General features: G+C 44.1%; 1 protein-coding gene across 10 annotated transcripts in view; it reads right to left on the bottom strand.

Moving 5' to 3' along the window:
* Positions 1 to 21897, bottom strand: part of tcerg1b (transcription elongation regulator 1b (CA150)) — a 119932-nt gene that overhangs the window by 33378 nt on the left and 64657 nt on the right. For all 10 annotated transcript variants that reach the window (XM_070878604.1, XM_070878596.1, XM_070878597.1 and 7 more), the window contains 3 exons: positions 9998 to 10110; positions 6047 to 6135; positions 145 to 305 (listed from right to left, as the gene is read on the bottom strand). In XM_070878604.1, the coding sequence (XP_070734705.1) occupies positions 145 to 305; positions 6047 to 6135; positions 9998 to 10110 (363 nt within the window). The remainder of the gene's footprint in view (positions 1 to 144; positions 306 to 6046; positions 6136 to 9997; positions 10111 to 21897) is intronic.

Genomic DNA, 21897 nt, shown 5'->3' with positions numbered 1-21897 from the left:
TTGCAGTCATGCCTTTAAGCACGCTGTGACTGGAGGAATAATTCAAATTGCCATTTCAAGCATCAAAGCAAAGCAGTAAAAACTGGTGTTTGTGTCAGAGCTAATGCTACAGTAATAGTCGATACACTAATTAGGATTGCTCACCGGGTTTCTTTTCATTCTCATAAGACTTTTTGTGAGGAGGTTCCTGGATAATTTTGTCGACGTCGGCTCTTCCAACCAGCTCATCTGGCCGATCCCACATTGACAGACGGGTTGTCGGATTATAGTAAAACACCCGCTCATCACCTGTCCACACAACGCACCTGGAAAGACAAAGAAAACCCCCAAAATTGGTGACCAAATAAATAGCGGATCCTCACTCTGGCTCGTCTCTGCCCAGCACTAGTCAGATTTTTAAACTGACAAACCTGGACAAAGAGCCAAGGACCACAGTGCAAGATATCAAAAGTTGAAAAGTGCAGAAAAGATGATGAGGTGATTCAAGAAACAGTGAGTGGGAGACACCAATTTTGGGTTTTGAACAGTGAAGATTGTAAGACAGAGGAAAGACTGAGGGAATTCAGGAGTTCCAATGTTCGGAAGTCCTCGGAAAGGACAAGTTGAAATAGAAGACTCGGCAAAGACTTTTTATGTCAACAGAGTGAGAAAGCAGGGAGAGAAAGTCTTGAGTAGAATGGTGAATTTGCAGCTTCGGATGAGCAATGGAAGAAATCTCTAACTATCGTGACATCAATAAACTAGAGAAAAAGAAACTGTTCTCAGAAGAGGTTGAAAGGTGGAGGAGAGAGAAGGATATCATATTAGCAAGACCGAGTTCAACATAACCACTGTAGTTGGATTGCGGGGTGGGGAGAAGAGCAGAGGAATGAAGGTACAACCCATATTTTTAAGGCAGTAGTTTGTCATATTTTGTAAATAAAGTGCCCTAGCACCATCTACTGGCGGCACAACCATGGACTGCCTCTAAGGAATGTATGTTCTTTCTCAGAGAAGGAAATTAAAACTGTGCACAGTACTCCAGCTGTGGTCTCACCAAAGCCCTGTACAATTGTAGTAAGGCTTCCTTACTCTTAGTACTCCAACTCCCTTGCACTACAGGTAACATACTATTTGCCTTCCAAATCGCTTGCTGTACCTGCATCTTAGCTTTCTGTGTTTTGTGTACAAGGACACCTAAATCTTTCTGAACACCAACATTTAAATAGTTTCTCACCATTTAAAAATACTTTTGATCTATTCTTCCTACCAAAGTGAACAACCTCACATTTCATTCCATGTGCCACCTTATTGGCCACTCACTAACCTGTCGATATTGCAGGCTCTTTTATGTGTCCTCCACACCTAGCTTTGCATTGTACTTGGTTCCTTCATCTAAGTCATTAATATAGATTGTAAATAGCTGAGGCCCAATCACTGATCCTTGCGGCATCCCATTAGTTGCAGACTGTCAAGCAGAAAATGACCCGTTTATCCCTACTCTGTTTTCTGTCCTTTAACCAATCTTCTATCCAAGCTAACATTACCTCTAATCCCATGAGCCCTTACCTGGCGTAACAACCTTTTATGTGGCACCTTATCGAGTGCCTTTTGGAAATCCAAAAATACTACATCCACTTTATCCACCTTGCTAGTCTTTCGGAGGAGATGCTAAACGAGGTACCGTCTGCTCGCTCAGGTAGACGCAAAAGATCCCCAATTCGAAGAAAAGCAGGGAAGTTATCCCCGGTGTCCTGGCCAATATTTATCCCCAACATCACAAACAGATAGAAACATAGAAAATAGGTGCAGGAGTAGGCCATTCGGCCCTTCTAGCCTGCACCGCCATTCAATGAGTTCATGGCTGAACATTCAACTTCAGTACCCCATTCCTGCTTTCTCGCCATACCCCTTGATCCCCCTAGTAGTAAGGACCTCATCTAACTCCTTTTTGAATATATTTAGTGAATTGGCCTCAACAACTTTCTGTGGTAGAGAATTCCACAGGTTCACCACTCTCTGGGTGAAGAAGTTCCTCCGCATCTCGGTCCTAAATGGCTTACCCCTTATCCTTAGACTGTGACCTCTGGTTCTGGACTTCCCCAACATTGGGAACATTCTTCCTGCATCTAACCTGTCTAAACCCATCAGAATTTGAAACGTTTCTATGAGGTCCCCTCTCATTCTTCTGAACTCCAGTGAATACAAGCCCAGTTGATCCAGTCTTTCTTGATAGGTCAGTCCCGCCATCCCGGGAATCAGTCTGGTGAACCTTCGCTGCACTCCCTCAATAGCAAGAATGTCCTTCCTCAGGTTAGGAGACCAAAACTGTACACAATACTCCAGGTGTGGCCTCACCAATGCCCTGTACAACTGTAGCAACACCTCCCTGCCCCTGTACTCAAATCCCCTTGCTATGAAGGCCAACATGCCATTTGCTTTCTTAACCGCCTGCTGCACCTGCATGCCAACCTTCAATGACTGATGTACCATGACACCCAGGTCTCTTTGCACCTCCCCTTTTCCTAATCTGTCACCATTCAGATAATAGTCTGTCTCTCTGTTTTTACCACCAAAGTGGATAACCTCACATTTATCCACATTATACTTCATCTGCCATGCATTTACCCACTCACCTAACCTATCCAAGTTGCTCTGCAGCCTCACAGCATCCTCCTCGCAGCTCACACTGCCACCCAACTTCGTGTCATCCGCAAATTTGGAGATACTACATTTAATCCCCTCATCTAAATCATTAATGTACAGTGTAAACAGCTGGGGCCCCAGCACAGAACCTTGCGGTACCCCACTAGTCACTGCCTGCCATTCTGAAAAGTACCCATTTACTCCTACTCTTTGCTTCCTGTCTGACAACCAGTTCTCAATCCATGTCAGTACACTACCCCCAATCCCATGTGCTCTAACTTTGCACATCAATCTCTTGTGTGGGACCTTGTCGAACGCCTTCTGAAAGTCCAAATATACCACATCAACTGGTTCTCCCTTATCCACTCTACTGGAAACATCCTCAAAAAATTCCAGAAGATTTGTCAAGCATGATTTCCCTTTCACAAATCCATGCTGACTTGGACCCATCATGTCACCTCTTTCCAAATGCACTGCTATGACATCCTTAATAATTGATTCCATCATTTTACCCACTACCGATGTCAGGCTGACCGGTCTATAATTCCCTGTTTTCTCTCTCCCTCCTTTTTTAAAAAGTGGGGTTACATTGGCTACCCTCCACTCCATAGGAACTGATCCAGAGTCAATGGAATATTGGAAAATGACTGTCAACGCATCCACTATTTCCAAGGCCACCTCCTTAAGTACTCTGGGATGCAGTCCATCAGGCCCTGGGGATTTATCGGCCTTCAATCCCATCAATTTCCCCAACACAATTTCCCGGCTAATAAGGATTTCCCTCAGTTCCTCCTCCTTACTAGACCCCCGACCCCTTTTATAACTGGAAGGTTGTTCGTGTCCTCCTTCGTGAATACCGAACCAAAGTACTTGTTCAATTGGTCCGCCATTTCTTTGTTCCCCGTTATGACTTCCCCTGATTCTGACTGCAGGGGACCTACGTTTGTCTTTACTAACCTTTTTCTCTTTACATATCTATAGAAACTTTTGCAATCCGTCTTAATGTTCCCTGCAAGCTTCTTCTCATACTCCATTTTCCCTGCCCTAATCAAACCCTTTGTCCTCCTCTGCTGAGTTCTAAATTTCTCCCAGTCCCCAGGTTCGCTGCTATTTCTGGCCAATTTGTATGCCACTTCCTTGGCTTTAATACTATCCCTGATTTCCCTTGATAGCCACGGTTGAGCCACCTTCCCTTTTTTATTTCTATGCCAGACAGGAATGTACAATTGTTGTAGTTCATCCATGCGGTCTCTAAATGTCTGCCATTGCCCATCCACAGTCAACCCCTTAAGTATCATTCGCCAATCCATCCCAGCCAATTCACGCCTCATACCTTCAAAGTTAGCCTTCTTTAAGTTCTGAACCATGGTCTCTGAATTAACTGTTTCATTCTCCATCCCAATGCAGAATTCCACCATATTATGGTCACTCTTCCCCAAGGGGCCTCGCACAACGAGATTGCTAATTAATCCTCTCTCATTACATAACACCCAGTCTAAGATGGCCTCCCCCTAGTTGGTTCCTCGACATATTGGTCTAAAAAACCATCCCTTATGCACTCCAGAAAATCCTCCTCCACCGTACTGCTTCCAGTTTGGTTAGCCCAATCTATGTGCATATTAAAGTCACCCATTATAACTGCTGCACCTTTATTGCACGCACCCCTAATTTCCTGTTTGATGCCCTCCCCAACATCACTACTACTGTTTGGAGGTCTGTACACAACTCCCACTAACGTTTTTTGCCCTTTGGTGTTCTGCAGCTCTACCCATATAGATTCCACATCATCCAAGCTAATGTCCTTCCTAACTATTGCCTTAATCTCCTCCTTAACCAGCAATGCTACCCCACCTCCTTTTCCTTTTATTCTATCCTTCCTGAATGTTGAATACCCCTGGATGTTGAGTTCCCAGCCCTGCTCATCCTGGAGCCACGTCTCCGTAATCCCAATCACATCATATTTGTTAACATCTATTTGCACAGTTAATTCATCCACCTTATTGCGGATACTCCTTGCATTAAGACACAAAGCCTTTAGGCTTGTTTTTTTAACACCCTCTGTCCTTTTAGAATTTTGCTGTACAATGGCCCTTTTTGTTCTTTGCCTTGGGTTTCTCTGCCCTCCACTTTTCCTCATCTCCTTTCTGTCTTTTGTTTTTGCCTCCTTTTTGTTTCCCTCTATCTCCCTGCATTGGTTCCCATCCCCCTGCCATATTAGTTTAACTCCTCCCCAACAGCACTAGCAAACACTCCCCCGAGGACATTGGTTCCGATTCTGCCCAGGTGCAGACCGTCCGGATTGCACTGGTCCCACCTCCCCCAGAACCGGTTCCAATGCCCCAGGAATTTGAATCCCTCCCTGCTGCACCATTGCTCAAGCCACGTATTCATCTGAGCTATCCTGCGATTCCTACTCTGACTAGCACGTGGCACTGGTAGCAATCCCGAGATTACTACTTTTGAGGTCCTACTTTTTAATTTAGCTCCTAGCTCCTTAAATTCATTTCGTAGGAACTCATCCCTTTTTTTACCTATGTCATTATCATATTGCTGTTTGTGGGAGCTTGCTGCGCGCAAATTGGCTGCCGCGATTCCCACATTACAAGTGACTACACTCCAAAAGTACTTCATTGGCTATAAAGCGCTTTGAGATATCCGGTGGTCGTGAAAGGTGCCATATAAATGCAAGTCTGTCTAGTTACATCCTCAAAAAAATTAAGATTTGTCAAACACAATTTCCCTTTCATAAAACCATAAGAAAGCCTGCCATCCCACCCAGTCAGTTCAGAAATGGAAGAAAGCAGAAATTTACATTCTCCAGAATGAGAAAAGATTGATATTCAAACAGTAATTAAAGAAAATTTAGAACAGAAATTGTGCATTTACATTTGGAGATCAGCAATATTGTATCAAATATATTTTCTTGTCAAAATGATGTACTGCATCTTGCACTATTTATCTTTCATGTACAAATTGAGAACCAATAGATGTTTAATGGAAAACTAGCAAAGCAGGTTAAAAAATGGTCCTTCAACCCCAAGAACCTGGTTTCAAACCCAGCCCAGATTGATAGGGTCTGCTGCCTGTGACATGGCGATATAAAGTATTGTTTTTTTTTTGAACGATAATGGAGTCAAGGGTTATGGGGAGCGGGCAGGGAAGTGGAGTTGAGGCCAAGATCAGATCAGCCATGATCTTATTGAATGGCGGAGCAGGCTCGAGGGGCCAAATGGCCTACTCCTGCTTCTATTTCTTATGTAACATACAGAAGACATAACTAGAATGTTGATCTTGCAACTTGATCAATTTAGAAGTTAATTTATTCTTGTAGATAGTTTTAAATGCCTTAAATACACAAGAATATAAATAGTTAACAATCAGTGACCAAATACTAATTGAATGAACACATCTGCATACATACCATGGTGTGCCGGGAACAGGGGTGGTAGCCACAGGTTTAGCTTTTTGTGCAGCCTTCTCTTCCTCAGTCAACACCTCCTCCTTTGGCTCCTAAAAACAGGCAAGCAACAGTCTGCTGTGTTATACAGTTATTGATTAATTCTGCAGGATCAGAATGTCGAAGCAGCTTAAGTGCATATCATGGAGCCTTGCAGGCTAGATATAAAGTTGAAATGAGTATGCCCATTAACAAGCTGGAGATACCTCTAAATCTTGGTGTTTTGATTCAAAATTTCTTCAATGAGACAATAGTGCTAAAAGCAACCCCATGCAAATCTCCAGGCCCACAAAATTCAAAAAAGGACAAACCAGCGACTTAGAAATGTAAGCAAAAGTAGGAGTTGTCTGGGTACCATGGGCCGTTGAAGCTTGCAGACATATTACCAGGACATGTGGCCGAGGGTGGTTAATTGGACACCCATGCTAGAGTGACTTACTGAGAAAGCTATAGTGCGACAATACTGAATTTGACCCAACATCTTTAGCAGTGTGAAAAGCAGCCAATATGATTTCAGTGAGTCAGTGAAACATAGAAAATAGGTGCATGTGCGGGCCATTCGGCCCTTCGAGCCTGCATGATCAGCCATTCAATATGATCATAGCTGATCATGCAACTTCAGGATCCCACTCCCGTCTTCTCTCCATTCCCCCTGATCCCTTTAGCCGTAAGGGCCACATCTAGCTCTCATTTGAATATATCCAACGAACTGGACTCAACAACTTTCTGTGGTAGAGAATGCCATAGGTTCACAAATCTCTGGGTGAAAAAGTTTCTCCTCATCTCGGTCTTAGATGGCTTACCCCTTATCCTTAGACTGTGACCCCTGGTTCTGGACTTCCAACATTGGGAGCATTCTTCCTCCATCTAACCTGTCTAATCCAGTCAGAATTTTATATGCTTCTACGAGATCCCCTCTCATTCTTCTAAATTCCAATGAATATAAGCCTAGTCGATCCAGTCTATCTTCATATGCCAGTCCTGCCATCCCGGGAATCATTCTGGTGAACCTTGGCTGAACTCATTCAATAGCAAGAATGTCCTTCCTCAGATTAAGAGACCGAAACCGAACACAATACTCAAGGTGTGGTCTCACCAAGGCCCTGAACAACTGCAGCAAGACCTCCCTACTCCTATACTCAAATCCTCTCGTTATGAAGGCCAACATGCCATTTGCTTTCTTTACTGCCTGCTGTATCTGCATGCCTACTTTCAATGACTGATATACCATGACACCCAGGTCTTGTTGCACCTCCCCTTTTACTAATCTGTCACCATTCAGATAATAATCTGCCTTCCTGTTTTTGTCACCAAAGTGGATAACTCACATTTATCCACATTATACTGCATCTGCCATGCATTTGCCCACTCAGCTAACCTGTCCAAGTCACCCTGCAGCCTCTTAGCATCCTCCTCACAGCTCACACTGCCACCCAGCTTAGTGTCATCTGCAAACTTGGAGATATTACATTCAATTCCTTTGTCTAAATCATTAATATATATTGTAAATAGCTGGAGTCCCAGCACTGAACCTTGCGGTACCCCCACTAGTCACTGCCTGCCATTCTGAAAAGGACCCGTTTATTCCCACTCTTTGCTTCCTGTCTGCCAACCAGTTCTCTATCTGCGTCAATACATTACCCCCAATCCCATGTGCCTTAATTTTGCACACTAATCTCTTGTGTGGGACCTTGTCAAAAGCCTTTTGAAAGTCCAAATACACCACATCCACTGGTTCTCCCTTATCCACTCTACTAGTTACATCCTGAAAAAATTCCAGAAGATTTGCCAAGCATGATTTCCCTTTCATAAATTCATGCCGACTTGGACCGATCCTGTCACTGTTTTCCAAATGCGCTATTACATCTTTAATAATTGATTCCAGCATTTTCCCCAATGTCAGGCTAACCAGTCTATAATTCCTTGTTTTCTCTCCCTCCTTTTTTAAAAAGTGGGGTTACATTAACTACCCTCCAATCCATAAGAACTGATCCAGAGTCCATGTAATGTTGGAAAATGACCACGAATGCATCCACTATTTCTAGGGACACTTCCTTAAGTACTCTGGGATGCAGACTATCAGGCCCTGGGGATTTATCCCATCAATTTCCCGAACACAATTTCCCGCCTAATAAGGATTTCCTTCAGGTTCCTCCTTCTCACTAGACCCTCGGTCCCCTAGTATTTCCGGACGGTTATTTGTGTCTTCCTTCGTGAAGACAGAACCAAAGTATTTGTTTAACTAGTCCGCCATTTCTTTGTTCCCCATTATAAATTCACCTGGATCGGACTGCAAGGAATCTACACTAATCTTTTTCTCTTTACATATCTATAGAAGCTTTTGCAGTCAGTTTTTATGTTCCCTGCAAGCTTACTCTCATACTCTACTTTTCCCCTCCTAATTAAACACTTAGTCCTCCTCTGCTGAAATCTAAATTTCTCCCAGTCCTCAGGTTTGCTGCTTTTTCTGGCCAATTTTTACGCCTCTTCCTTAGATTTAACACTATTCCTAATTTCCCTTGTTAGCCACGGTTGAGCCACCTTCCCCATTTTATTTTTACACCAGACAGGGATGTACAATTGTTGTAGTTCATCCATGTGATCTTTAAATGTCTGCCATTGCCTATCTACCGTCAACACTTTAAGTATCATTCGTCAGTCTATCCTAGCAATTCACGTCTCATACCATCGGAGTTACCTTTCTTTAAGTTCAGGACCCTAGTCTCGGAATTAAATGTGTCACTCTCCATCTTAATGAAGAATTCTACCATATTATGGCCACTCTTCCCCAAGGGGCCTCGCACAACAAGATTGCTAATTAATCCTCTCTTATTACACAAGACCCAGTCTAGGATGGCCAGCTCTCGAGTTGGTTCCTCAACATATTGGTCTAGAAAACCATCTCTTATACACTCCAGGAAATCCTCCTCCACGGTATTGCTACCAGTTTGGTTAGCCCAATCTATATGGAGATTAAAGTCACCCGTGCTAACTGCTGTACCTTTATTGCACACATCCCTAATTTCCTGTTTGATGCCATCCCCAACCTCACTACTACTGTTTGGTGGTCTGTACACAACTCCCACTAACGTTTTCTGCCCTTTGGTGTTTCGTAGCTCTACCCATATAGATTCCACATCATCCAAGCTAATGTCCTTCCTTACTATTGCGTTAATCTCCTCTTTAACCAGTAACGCTACCCCGCCTCCTTTTCCTTTCTGAATATTGAATACCCCTGGATGTTGAGTTTCCAGCCTTGGTCACCCTGGAGTCATGTCTCCGTAATCCCAATTACATCATATCTGTTAACAGCTATCTGCGCAGTCAATTCATCCACCTTATTACGAATGCTCCTCGCATTCAGACTCAAAGCCTTCATGCTCGTTTTTTTTAACACTCTTTGTGAAGTATAATTATGGTGGATGGAATTTTTGTACTTTAACTGTGAAATACACTTAGCAGTAGTATAATTGATTTTGACTCTCCAAATGAGCATTATGTCTGGATAAAACATTGTGTGTGGCATAACACCAGAAAGCAATGCTCATGGTACTGGTCGTGGGAACCATTCAAGATAATGTTCTAAGAGTATCGCATTACATGGAAGTGGTTTGACTTGGACAAAAAAATTCCAATAGCATACTGGGGTCAATACATTGGCTGCATGATGCATCCAGTTAGTATCCAAATCATATAGGCCAGAGCAGACCCAGATTTAAACTTTGGTCTGTTCTGAGTGAGCTATTCTCAGCCAGGACTGAAGTTGGGGAGTTATGATTGGCCTTGGGACCCCAGGTGAGGGAGGGAGGGAGGGGGAAAAAGTAGGTGGTCAAATGTTCCTGCTCCTAATAGCTCAAAGTGCCCTATGCGCCTTGAATGGAACGAAGACGCTGTCGACACAGCTTTCCCACAGACCTCTTTCTTCTCTTTTGGAGGCTCTTCTTTTGGCTCTTCCTCTTCCATTTCCATTGGCTCAGGTTCTGCTGGCTCTTTGCTCGGTTCTTTGGGTTTCTCCACTTCTTTCTCGACTGTATAGAAAAAAATGTTAACATTGTGTTTTGTAATGTTCCTGGACCGTGCAAATCTACTAGAAATTCAGTACATTTTGGCATTGACTTTAAATGTAATTGTTTCATGGTTAAAGTGAAGAACAAATGTAAGGCAATAACAAAAGTGCGCCTACACCCAGTTCAAAAACTGAAAACTGCAATTGACTTTCTGGAGCCTGCGATAGGAGGGGGTGCTACAGTGGTCAATTGCAGACCCAACTACTAGCTCTCAGTGTTCTCCAATAATGGCCCCAAATGACCGAGTGGTTAAAGGCACCACCCAGTTTAGCACCAAGACCATACAGGCCAAAGGGTCACGGGTTCAATCCACAGTCCGCACTGAATTACCTGATAGCCTTTTATTAGAGCCTAAAGGACATTAGTGACCAGTTGACTTTTTACGGCAACGTGACAGCATCAAATGCAGTTATCTTCACTGTCCCTGAACTTGAGGGGAAATCATACAAGTTCTCAATCCTTATGGTTATCCAGTGACCCCTGACTGGAGTGTGTGCATGTGAGTGCTAAGTATAAACAGAATCAGGCTTGACTATGATGTTCCCCCAGTTGAATAGGCCGCAGATTCTCACGAGAAATGCTCATACCTGAAGCTGGGTGATCGAGCTCATGAAACTGTATCTTTGCAGGAAAATGATATCCTCAGGAGAGGTGGAACAGAGAAAAGCTCTCCTGATTCAAAGTGAAAAGGCACATCTGTTTTTAGAGAAAGAACCTCCCTCAGTGCTAGTTTTATGCGATCAATAAGAATTATGGAGCCAATTACCAACCCCCAGTTAAAAGGTCTGTGACAAGAACCTGCTTGACAAGCATTAAGCAGTTTTATTGAAAGTTTACACCAATCTCTGTTAGGAGCAATTAACTCAGCAAAGCTGCTTTAAAGAAGGGTGCAGCAGGTTTGGAAGGATTGTGATGTGACTTACCACAACTTTAACCCCAGTTTTTTTTTTAAAACAAGTCAACAGGCAAAAACTTAAATGCATTACTCTACTAACTCAGAATACATTTGCATCATGTATTGGCATTTCAAGTTGCACAATAATACTGGGCAAGAAACAAGAGTCAACCAAACAGCAGTAGGCAAATCCGAATGCAGATTCGCGAACGGTAGCATGGTGATTATGTTACTGGACTGGAAATCCAGAGGCCCAGAAGAGTAATCTGGAGATGCGAGTTCAAATCCTACCACGACAGTTGTGGAATGTGAATTCAGCTAATTAAATACATCTGCAATTAAAAAAGCTAGCATCAGCAATGGTGACCATGAAACTACCGGATTGTCATAAAAACCCCAGCTAGCTCACGAATGTCCTTTCAGGAAGGAAACTGCCGTTCTTAACTGGTCTAGCCTATATTTGACTCCAGATCCACAGCAATGTGGTTGACTCTTAACAGCCCTTTGAAATTGCCGAGCAAGCTACTCAGTTGTAACAAACCGTCAAAAGAAACACAAGAATAAAACTGGATGGACCACCTGGCATCGGACACGACAACAGCACACCCAGCCCAGTTGACCCTACAAATTTCTCCTCACTAACATCTGGGGACTTATGCCAAAATTAGGAGAGCTGTCCCACAGATGAGTCAAGCATCAAAGTCATACTCACAGAATCACAACTTTCAGCCAATATCTGAGACTCCTCCATCACCATCCTTGGGTATGTCCTGTCCCACCGTCAGGAAAGACCCACCAGAGGTGGCTTCATAGTGGTATACAGTTGGGAGGTAAAGGCCCCGAGAGTCTTCAGCATTTACTCTGGACCCCATGAAATCTCATGGTTTCAGGTCAAGCATGTGCAAGGAAACCTCCTGCTGATTACCACCTACCGCCCGCCCTCAGCTGATGAATCAGTACTCCTCCATGTTAAACATTACTTGGAAGAATGTCTGAGGGCAGTAAGGACACAGAATGTACTCTGGATGGATGGACATCCAGCGTGGCTGAGTCCTGAAGATCATATCAGTCAGACTGGCCTGCGGCAGGTGGCGAGTCCACCAATATGAGGGGAAAAACCTACTTGACCTCATCCTCCCCAATTTACCTGTTGCAGATGTATCTGTCCATGACAGTATTGGTAGCACAGTCCTTGTGGAGACGAAGTTCCGTCTTCACACGAAAGACATCCTCCATCGGGTCGTGTGGCACTACCACCGTGCTAAATGGGATAGATTCAGAACTGATCTAGCAGATCAAAACTGGGCATTCATGAGACATGAGCAGCAGAACTGCATTCCACCTCAATCTGTAACCTTGTGGCCTGGCATATCCCTCACTCTATCATTATCAAACCAGGCGACCAACACTGGTTCAAGGAGTGTAGAAGAGCATGCTAGGAGCAGCACCAGAATGACCAAAAAATGAGGTGTCAACCTGTGGCAGCTGCAACACAGGACTGCATGCATGCTAAACAACAGAAGCAGTATGCTATAGACACAGCTTAGTGATCCCACAACCAACTGATCAGATCCAAGCTCTGCAGTCCTGCCACATCCAGTTGTGAATGGTGGTGGGCCATTAAACAACTGATGGCATGATCTTAGAATAAAGGGCAGCCCATTTAAAACAGAGATGAGGAGAAATTTTTTCCCTCAGAGGGTTGTAAATCTGTGGAATTCGCTGCCTCAAAGAGCTGTGGAAGCTGGGACATTGAATACATTTAAGAAAGAACTAGACAGTTTCTTAAAAGATATGGGGATAAGGGGTTATGGGGAGCGGGCAGGGAAGTGGAGCTGAGTCCATGATCAGATCAGCCATGATCTTATTGAATGGTGGAGCAGGCTCGAGGGGCTGTATGGCCTACTCCTGTTCCTATTTCTTATGTTCTTAGGATGAGAAAAGGTGGCTCCATGAGCATCCCCATCTTCAATGATGGCGGAGCCCAGCATGCGAGTGCAAAAGACAGTGCTGAAGCATTTGCAGCCATCTTTAGCCAGAAGCGCCGAGTGGATGATCCATATTGGCATCCTCCTGAGGTACCCATCATCACAGAAGCCAATTAGATTCATGCCACGTGATACCAAGAAACGGCTGAACATACCGGATCCACAAAGGCTATGGACCCCAACAATATCCTGGCTATCGTGCTGAAAACTTGTGCTCCAAAACTAGCCGCACCTCTAGCCAAACTGTTCTAGTATAGCTAAAACACTGGTATTTAACCGACAATGTGGAAAACTGCCCAGGTATGTCCTGTTCACAAAAATAACAGGACAAATCCAATCCAGCGAATTACCACCCCATTTGTCCAGTCTCAATCATCAGCAAAGTGATGGTAGGTGTAGTCGACAGAGCTATCAAGTGACAGTTACCAATAACCTACTCACCGACACTCAATTTGGGTTCTGCCAGGACCACTTGGCTCCAGACCTCATTCAGCCAAAAGAGCTGAATCCCAGAGGGGAGGCAAGAATGACTGCCCTTGATGTCAAGGCATCATTTGACCGAGTGTAGCATCAAGGAGTCAGAGTAAAATTGAAGTCAATGGGAATCAGGGGAAAGACTCTCCACTGGTTAGTCATACCAAGCACAAAGGAATATGGTTGTCGTTTTGGAGGTCAATCACCTCAGCCCTGCAGTCAATCACAACACTGCAGGAGTTCCTCAGGGCAGAGTATTAAGCCAACCATCCTCAGCTGCTTCAGCAATGACCTTCCCTCCATCATAAGATCAGAAATGGGGATGTTCGCTGATGATTGCAGAGTGTTCAGTTCCATTCGCAACTACTCAGATAATGAAGCAGTCCATACCCGCTTACATAAAAACATAGAAAATTAAGTGCAGTAGGCCATTTGGCCCTTCGAGCCTGCACCGCCATTCAATAAGATCATGGCTGATCATTTACCTCAGTACCCCTTTCCTGCTTTCTCTCCATACCCCTTGATCCCCTTAGCCGTAAGGGCCATATCTAACTCCCTCTTGAATATGTCCAATGAACTGGCATTAACAACTCTCTGCGGTAGGGAAATCCACAGGTTAACAACTCTGAGTGAAGAAGTTTCTCCTCATCTCAGTCCTAAATGGCTTACCTGTAATCTGTAATACAGATTGAGGGTGAGGAAGTAGTGTCTCAAACCAGTATACTATGCTTAAACAAAGGGGACTACAGTGGGATGAGGGCAGAGTTGGCTAAAGTAGACTGGAAACACAGACTAAACGGTGGCACAATTGAGGAACAGCGGAGGACTTTTAAGGAGCTCTTTCATAGTGCTCAACAAAAATATATTCCAGTGAAAAAGAAGGGCGGTAAGAGAAGAGATAACCAGCCGTGGATAACCAAGGGAATAAAGGAGAGTATCAAATTAAAAACCAATGCGTATAAGGTGGCCAAGGTTAGTGGGACACTAGAAGATTGGGAAAATTTTAAACGACAGCAAAGAATGACTAAGAAAGCAATAAAGAAAGGAAAGATAGATTAAACTTGCGCAAAACATAAAAACAGATAGTAAAAGCTTTTACAGATATATAAAACGGAAAAGAGTGACTAAAGTAAATGTTGGTCCCTTAGAAGATGAGAAGGGGGATTTAATAATGGGAAATGTGGAAATGACTGCGACCTTAAACAATTATTTTGCTTCAGTCTTCACAGTGGAAGACACAAAAACCATGCCAAAAATTGCTGGTCACAGGAATGTGGGAAGGGAGGACCTTGAGACAATCACTATCACTAGGGGGGTAGTGCTGGACAGGCTTACTGGGACTCAAGGTCGACAAGTCCCCTGGTTCTGATGAAATGCATCCCAGGGTATTAAAAAAGATGGCGGAAGTTATAGCGGATGCATTCGTTATAAAATTCTCTGGACTCTGGGGAGGTACGAGCGGATTAGAAAGCAGCTAATGTAACGCCTCTGTTTAAAAAATGGGGCAGACAAAAGGCAAGTAACTATAGGCCGGTTAGTTTAACATCTGTAGTGGGGAAAATGCTTGAAACTATCATTAAGGAAGAAATAGCGGGACATCTGGACAGCAATAGTGCAATCAAGCAGACGCAACATGGATTCATGAAGGGGAAATCATGTTTAACTAATTTACTGGAATTCTTTGAGGATATAACGAGCATGGTGGATAGAAGTGTACCGATGGATGTGGTGTATTTAGATTTCCAAAAGGCATTCGATAAGGTGCCACACAAAAGGTTACTGCAGAAGATAAAGGTACGCAGAGTCAGAGGAAATATATAAGCATGGATCGAGAATTGGCTGGCTAACAGAAAGCAGAGAGTCGGGATAAATGGGTCCTTTTCAGGTTGGAAATCGGTGGTTAGTGGTGTGCCATAGGGATCGGTGCTGGGACCACAACTGTTTACAATATACATAGATGACCTGGAAAAGGGGACAGAATGTAGTGTAACAAAATTTGCAGATGACACAAAGATTAGTGGGAAAGTGGGTTGTGTCGAGGACACAGAGTGGCTGCAAAGAGATTTAGATAGGTTAAGCGAATGGGCTAAGGTTTGGCAGATGGAATACAATGTCGGAAAGTGTGAGGTCATCCACCTTGGGAAAAAAAAAAACAGTAAAAGGGACTATTATTTGAATGGGGAGAAATTACAACATGCTGCAGTGCAGAGGGACCTGGGGGTCCTTGTGCATGAATCCCAAAAAGTTAGTTTGCAGGTACAGCAGGTAATCAGAAAGGCAAATGGAATGTTGGCCTTCATTGTAAGAGGGATGGTCTTGCTGCAACTGTACAGGGTATTGGTGAGGCCGCACCTGGAGTACTGCGTGCAGTTTTGGTCACCTTACTTAAGGAAGGATATACTAGCCTTGGAGGGGGTACAGAGACGATTCACTAGGCTGATTCCGGAGATGAGGGGGTTACCTTATGATGATAGATTGAGTAGACTGGGTCTTTATTGTTGGAGTTCAGAAGGATGAGGGGTGATCTTATAGAAACATTTAAAATAATGAAAGAGATAGACAAGATAGAGGCAGAGAGGTTGTTACCACTGGTCGGGGAGACTAGAACTAGGGGGCACAGCCTCAAAATACGGGGGAGCCAATTTAAAACAGAGTTGAGAAGGAATTTCTTCTCCCAGAGGGTTGTGAATCTGTGGAATTCTCTGCCCAAGGAAGCAGTTGAGGATAGCTCATTGAATGTATTCAAGTCACAGATAGATAGATTTTTAACCAATAAGGGAATTAAGTGTTATGGGGAGCGGGCGGGTAAGTGGAGCTGAGTCCACGGCCAGATCAGCCATGGTCTTGTTGAATGGCGGAGCAGGCTCGAGGGGCTAGATGGCCAACTCCTGTTCCTAATTCTTATGTTCTTATGTATGTTCTTATTACCTCTTATCCTCAGACTGTGTCCCTTGGTTCTGGACTTCCCCAACATTGGGAACATTCTTCCCGCATCTAACCTGTCCAGTCCCGTCAGAATCTTATACGTTTCTATGAGATCCCCTCTCATCCTTCTAAACTCCAGTGAATAAAGGCCCAGTTGATACAGTCTCTCCTCATATGACAGTCCAGTCATCCCTGGAATCAGTCTGGTAAACCTTCGCTGCACTCCCTCAATAGCAAGAGCGTCCTTCCTCAGATTAGGAGACCAAAACTGAACACAATATTGCAGGTGAGGCCTCACTCAGGCCCTGTACAACTGCAGTAAGACCTCCCTGCTCCTATACTCAAATCCCCTTGCTATGAAGGCCAACATGCCATTTGCTGCCTTCACCGCCTGCTGTACCTGCATGCCAACTTTCAATGGCTGATGAACCATGACACCTAGGTCTCATGACACCTCCCCTTTTCCTAATTTGCCGCCATTCAGATAATATTCTGCCTTCGTGTTTTTGCCCCCAAAATGGATAACCTCACATTTATCCACATTATACTACATCTGCCATGCATTTGCCCACTCACCTACCTGTCCAAGTCACCCTGCAGTCTCTTAGCGTCCTCCTCACAGATCACACCGCCACCCAGTGTAGCGTCGTCTGCAAACTTGAAGATATTACACTCAATTCCTTCAACAAAATCATTAATGCATATTGTAAAGAGCTGGGGTCCCAGCACTGAGCCCTGCGGCACTCCACTAGTCACTGCCTGCCATTCTGAAAAGGACCCGTTTATCCCGACTCTCTGCTTTCTGTCTGTCAATCAGTTCTCTATTCACGTCATAACATTACCCCCAATACCATGTGCTTTGATTTTGCACACCAATCTCTTGTGCGGGACCTTGTCAAAAGCCTTTTGAAAGTCCAAATACACCATATCCACTGGTTCTCCCTTGTCCACTCTGTTAGTTACATCCTCAAAAAATTCCAGAAGATTCGTCAAGCATGATTTCCCTTTCATAATTCCATACTGACTTGGACCGATCCTGTCACTGCTTTCCAAATGCGCTGCTATTTCATCCTTAATGATTGATTCCAACATTTTCCCCACTACTGATGTCAGGCTAACCAGTCGATAATTACCTGCTTTCTCTCTCCCTCCTTTTTTAAAAAAGTGGTGTTACATTAGCTACCCTCCAGTTCATAGGAACTGATCCAGAGTCAATGGACTGTTGGAAATGATCACCAATGCCTCCACTATTTCTAGGGCCACTTCCGTAAGTACTCTGGGATACAGACTATCAGACCCCGGGGATTTATCGGCCTTCAATCCCATCAATTTCCCTAACACAATTTCCCGCCCAATAAGGATATCCTTCAGTTACTCCTTCTCACGAGACCCACTATCCCCTCGTACATCCGGAAGGTTATTTGTGCCTTCCTTCATGAAGACAGAACCGAAGTATTTGTTCAATTGGTCTGCCGTTTCTTTGTTCCCCGTTATAAGTTTGTCTTTTTCTCTTCACATATTTATAGAAGCTTTTGCAGTCAGTTTTTATGTTCCCTGCATGCTTCCTCTCGTACTCTATTTTCCCCCTCTTAATTAAACCCTCTGACCTCCTCTGTTGAATTCTAAGTTTCTCCCAGTCCTCAGGTTTGTTGCTTTTTCTAGCCAATTTATATGCCTCTTCCTTGGCTTTAACACTCTCCTTAATTTCCCTTGTTAGCCACAGTTGAGCCACCTTTCCAGTTTTATTTTTACTCCAGACAGGATGTACAATTGCTGAAGTTCATCCATGTGATCTTTAAATGTTTGCCATTGCTTATTCACCGTCAACCCTTTAAGTATCCTTTGCCAGTCTATTCTAGTCAATTCACCCCTCATACCGAAGTTACCTTTCCTTAAGTTCAGGACCCTAGTTTCTGAATTAACTGCGTCACTCTCCATCTTAATAAAAAATTCTACCATATTATGGTCACTCTTCCGCAAGGGACCTCGCATAACAAGATTGCTAATTAGTCCCTTCTCATTACACGTCACCCAGTCTAGGATGGCCAGCTCGCTAGTTGGTTCCTCGACATATTGGTCTAGAAAACCATCCCTAATACACTCCAGGAAATCCTCCTCCACCCCATTGTTACCAGTTTGGCTAGCCCAATCAATATGTAGATTAAAGTCGCCCATGATAACTGCTGTACCTTTATTGCACGCATCCCTAATTTCTTGTTTGATGCTGTCTCCAACCTCACTACTACTGTTTGGTGGTCTGTACACAGCTCCCACTAGCGTTTTCTGCCCTTTGGTATTCCGCAGCTCCACCCATACTGATTCCACATCATCCAGGCTAATGTCCCTCCTTACTATTGAATTAATTTCCTCTTTAACCAGCAATGCCACCCCGCCTCCTTTTCCTCTCTGCCTATCCTTCCTCAATGTTGAATACCTCTTGATGTTGAGTTCCCAGCCTTGGTCACCCTGGAGCCATGTCTCCGTGATGCCAATTACATCGTATCCGTTAACTGCTGTCTGCGCAGTTAATTCGTCCACCTTATTCCGAATACTCCTCGCTTTGAGGCACAGAGCCTTCAGGCTTGTCTTTTGAACACGACCTGGATGACATTCAGGCTTGGGCTGATAAGTGGCAAGTAACATTCGTGCCACACAAGTGCCAGACAATGACTACCTCCAGCAAGGGAGGGTCTAACCACCGTCCCTTGACATTCAATGGCCGAATCTCCCAACATGAATATCCTGGGGATCACCATTGATCAGAAACTTGACTGGACCAGACACATAAATATTGTAGCAACAAGAGCGGGTCAGCGGCTGGGTATTCTGTTGCGACTGTCTTGATCCTGACTCCCCAAAGGCTTTCCACCATCTGCAAGGCACAAGTCAGGAGTGTGATGGAATACTCTTCACTTGCCTGGATGAGTGCAGCTCCAACAACAAGAAGCTCGACACCATCCAGGACAAAGCAGCCCACTTTATTGGCACCCCATGCACCACCTTAAACATTCACTCCCTCCACCACCGGCGTACCTGGGCTGAAGTGTGTACCATCTACAAGATGCACTGCAGCAACGCGCCAAGATTTCTTCGGCAGCGCCTCCCAAACCCACGGTCTCTACCACATCGAAGGACAAAGGCAGCAGGCACATCACAACACCATCACCTCCAAGTTCCCAAGTCAGACATCATCCTGACTTGGAAATATCTCACTATTCCTTCACAGTCACTGGGTTAAAATCCAGGAACTCACTCCCCAACAGCACTGTGTGAGTACGTTCACCACACGGACTGCAGCGGTTCAAGAAGGTGGCTCACCACCACCATCTTCTCAAGGGCAATAAATGCTGACCTTGCCAGTGACGCCCACATCCCAAAAACGAATTAAAAAAAAGGTTGATCCCAGATACTGCCGTGCGGCTATTGTAAATTTGGGCACAGCAAATAACTTACAGGCAATGTTTTATTACGAGATTAGTAGATCCAGCTATTTTTACTGTAGAATGAAATAAAATGAAGGGAAGAACGCAGCACAGCGGGTTAGTGGATCTATATTAAGGCTAAATCTGACACTTGTTTCTACATACCCATCAGAGGCTGATCCCTACAGGTACAGGATATGCTCCTGTATGGTCTCCGCATACAGGTTTGCTTGCCCTATAACAACTTTAATTGAGAAAAGATATTCAGCATTGGAAATTGACAAAGGAATTCTGAAGCACTTCCTTCAAACATAAAAAGCTGCATTCCTGCTGCTTAAGTCATTCCATGAACAAGCAGAGGTGCTCTTTTAAATCCTGTTACATTGAACTTAACCGACAACAGCAAGTGGTGCATAAAGTCACACTGTATTTCATTCTGGGTTTCATCATTGCGACTTTGTTAAGGTACAATGATAATTTATGAAGGGTGTTGATAAGGCAAAGGAGAAACTGTAACCAGAGGTCAGAGATTTAAGATTATTGGCAAAAGTACGAGAGACAGAGACAGAGACAGAGAGAGACAGAGAGAGACAGAGAGAGACAGAGAGAGACAGAGAGAGACAGAGAGAGACAGAGATAGCGAATAATTTTTTTTTAATGCAACAAGTTTTCAATCTGGAATGCTCTTCCTGAAAGGGTAGTGGGGACAGATTCAATGGTGACTGTCGAAGGGGAATTTGATATATACTTGAAAGGGAAAAAAATTGCATGCTATGGAATTAGATGGTTCTTTCAAAGAGCTGGCACAAGCATGATGGCCTCCTTCTGTGCTATATGATTCTATGAAGTAAGTGTATGTACCTCTCTCTCAGGTTAAACTTCTCTTCTCACTTCAATGCAAATCACATGCATATCACTGCCTTGGACTATGTGGGGTGGTTTCCTGAAGTATTAATGAAGGAGGAATCACCGTATATGGGTGTTCACCATTCCTGTGAAGAACTGGACTCTGTTTTAGAGTATAATGTTGATGGGAGATTCAACAAGGTTGCGGTAACAGCCACTTAGACAAGGCATTTGAGGGAAATGACACCCATCTGTGATATGGTAAGGTACCATGGAAGAGGAAAAAACTGAAAGAGAACACAAGATGGTGACAAGTCTGTGCACTGGATTGAGGGATATCTTTTGCTCATAATTAGGAGAGACAGTAGCACAGTGGGTTAGACACTGGCCTTTTGCCTCAGGGACCAGAGTTCAAATACAGCTCTGACTGATTAAGTGACAAGCCTTCTCTATCTGGGCAGTCACAATGAAAAATGGCACCTACTGTTTTTCCTGAGGTTAGGATTGGGGCAGAGGGAGCTTCACTATGTTTCTAGCTATGTGACGTTTGACCTGGAAATGCTCGATGCAGATACTGGGTGCCAGAAACCGAAAGAGCTACATTCCCCAGCAATTTTGAATCAATCTCAAGTTCAGGCAGATTTAGAATGCAGCTAGCCACGTAATATTGTGGAACTGTTTCTACCATCAGCGATTCCACGCTATAGACACCGAATGGCAATAATGCAAACTGTCCTTTCACTTACTTGGAAACCTGTATTGACCCGTACCAGAGGGAAAACAAAAATCGAGATGGGTCAGTAAGTTTTAAGTACCAGTTCTAGAGATGAATGGGAGTCTTACTTAGCTTTATTAACTTTGGGATGACCCAATTATCTTATTCCCTTGAGTCCCTCCCCCCCACCCATCACCTTCTGCAATGCCCCAATGAATAAAAGCTTTAATGCATATAGACCGGAAGTGAGAACCTCTCTCAGGCAGCAACTGGAGATGTAATAATTGGCCTCAGTACCCCGGAATAGGGAGGAGAAAATTATCTAGCGTTGCTGATCATCAGGACCCTCACTGGATATGAATGGACACTGGGTGAGGATCGAGCACAGCCGTGATGCCTTCAGTGGTAGAATAGCCTGCCAACGCTCGCTGCCGAGCCTCTTTCACAAACAATGACCACCTGACACAGATGCCATGGGGATCC

Source organism: Pristiophorus japonicus, chromosome 4 (assembly GCF_044704955.1).
Source record: "Pristiophorus japonicus isolate sPriJap1 chromosome 4, sPriJap1.hap1, whole genome shotgun sequence".
Taxonomy (NCBI): Eukaryota; Metazoa; Chordata; class Chondrichthyes; family Pristiophoridae; genus Pristiophorus; species Pristiophorus japonicus.
This window is presented reverse-complemented; position numbering and strand designations above follow the sequence as displayed.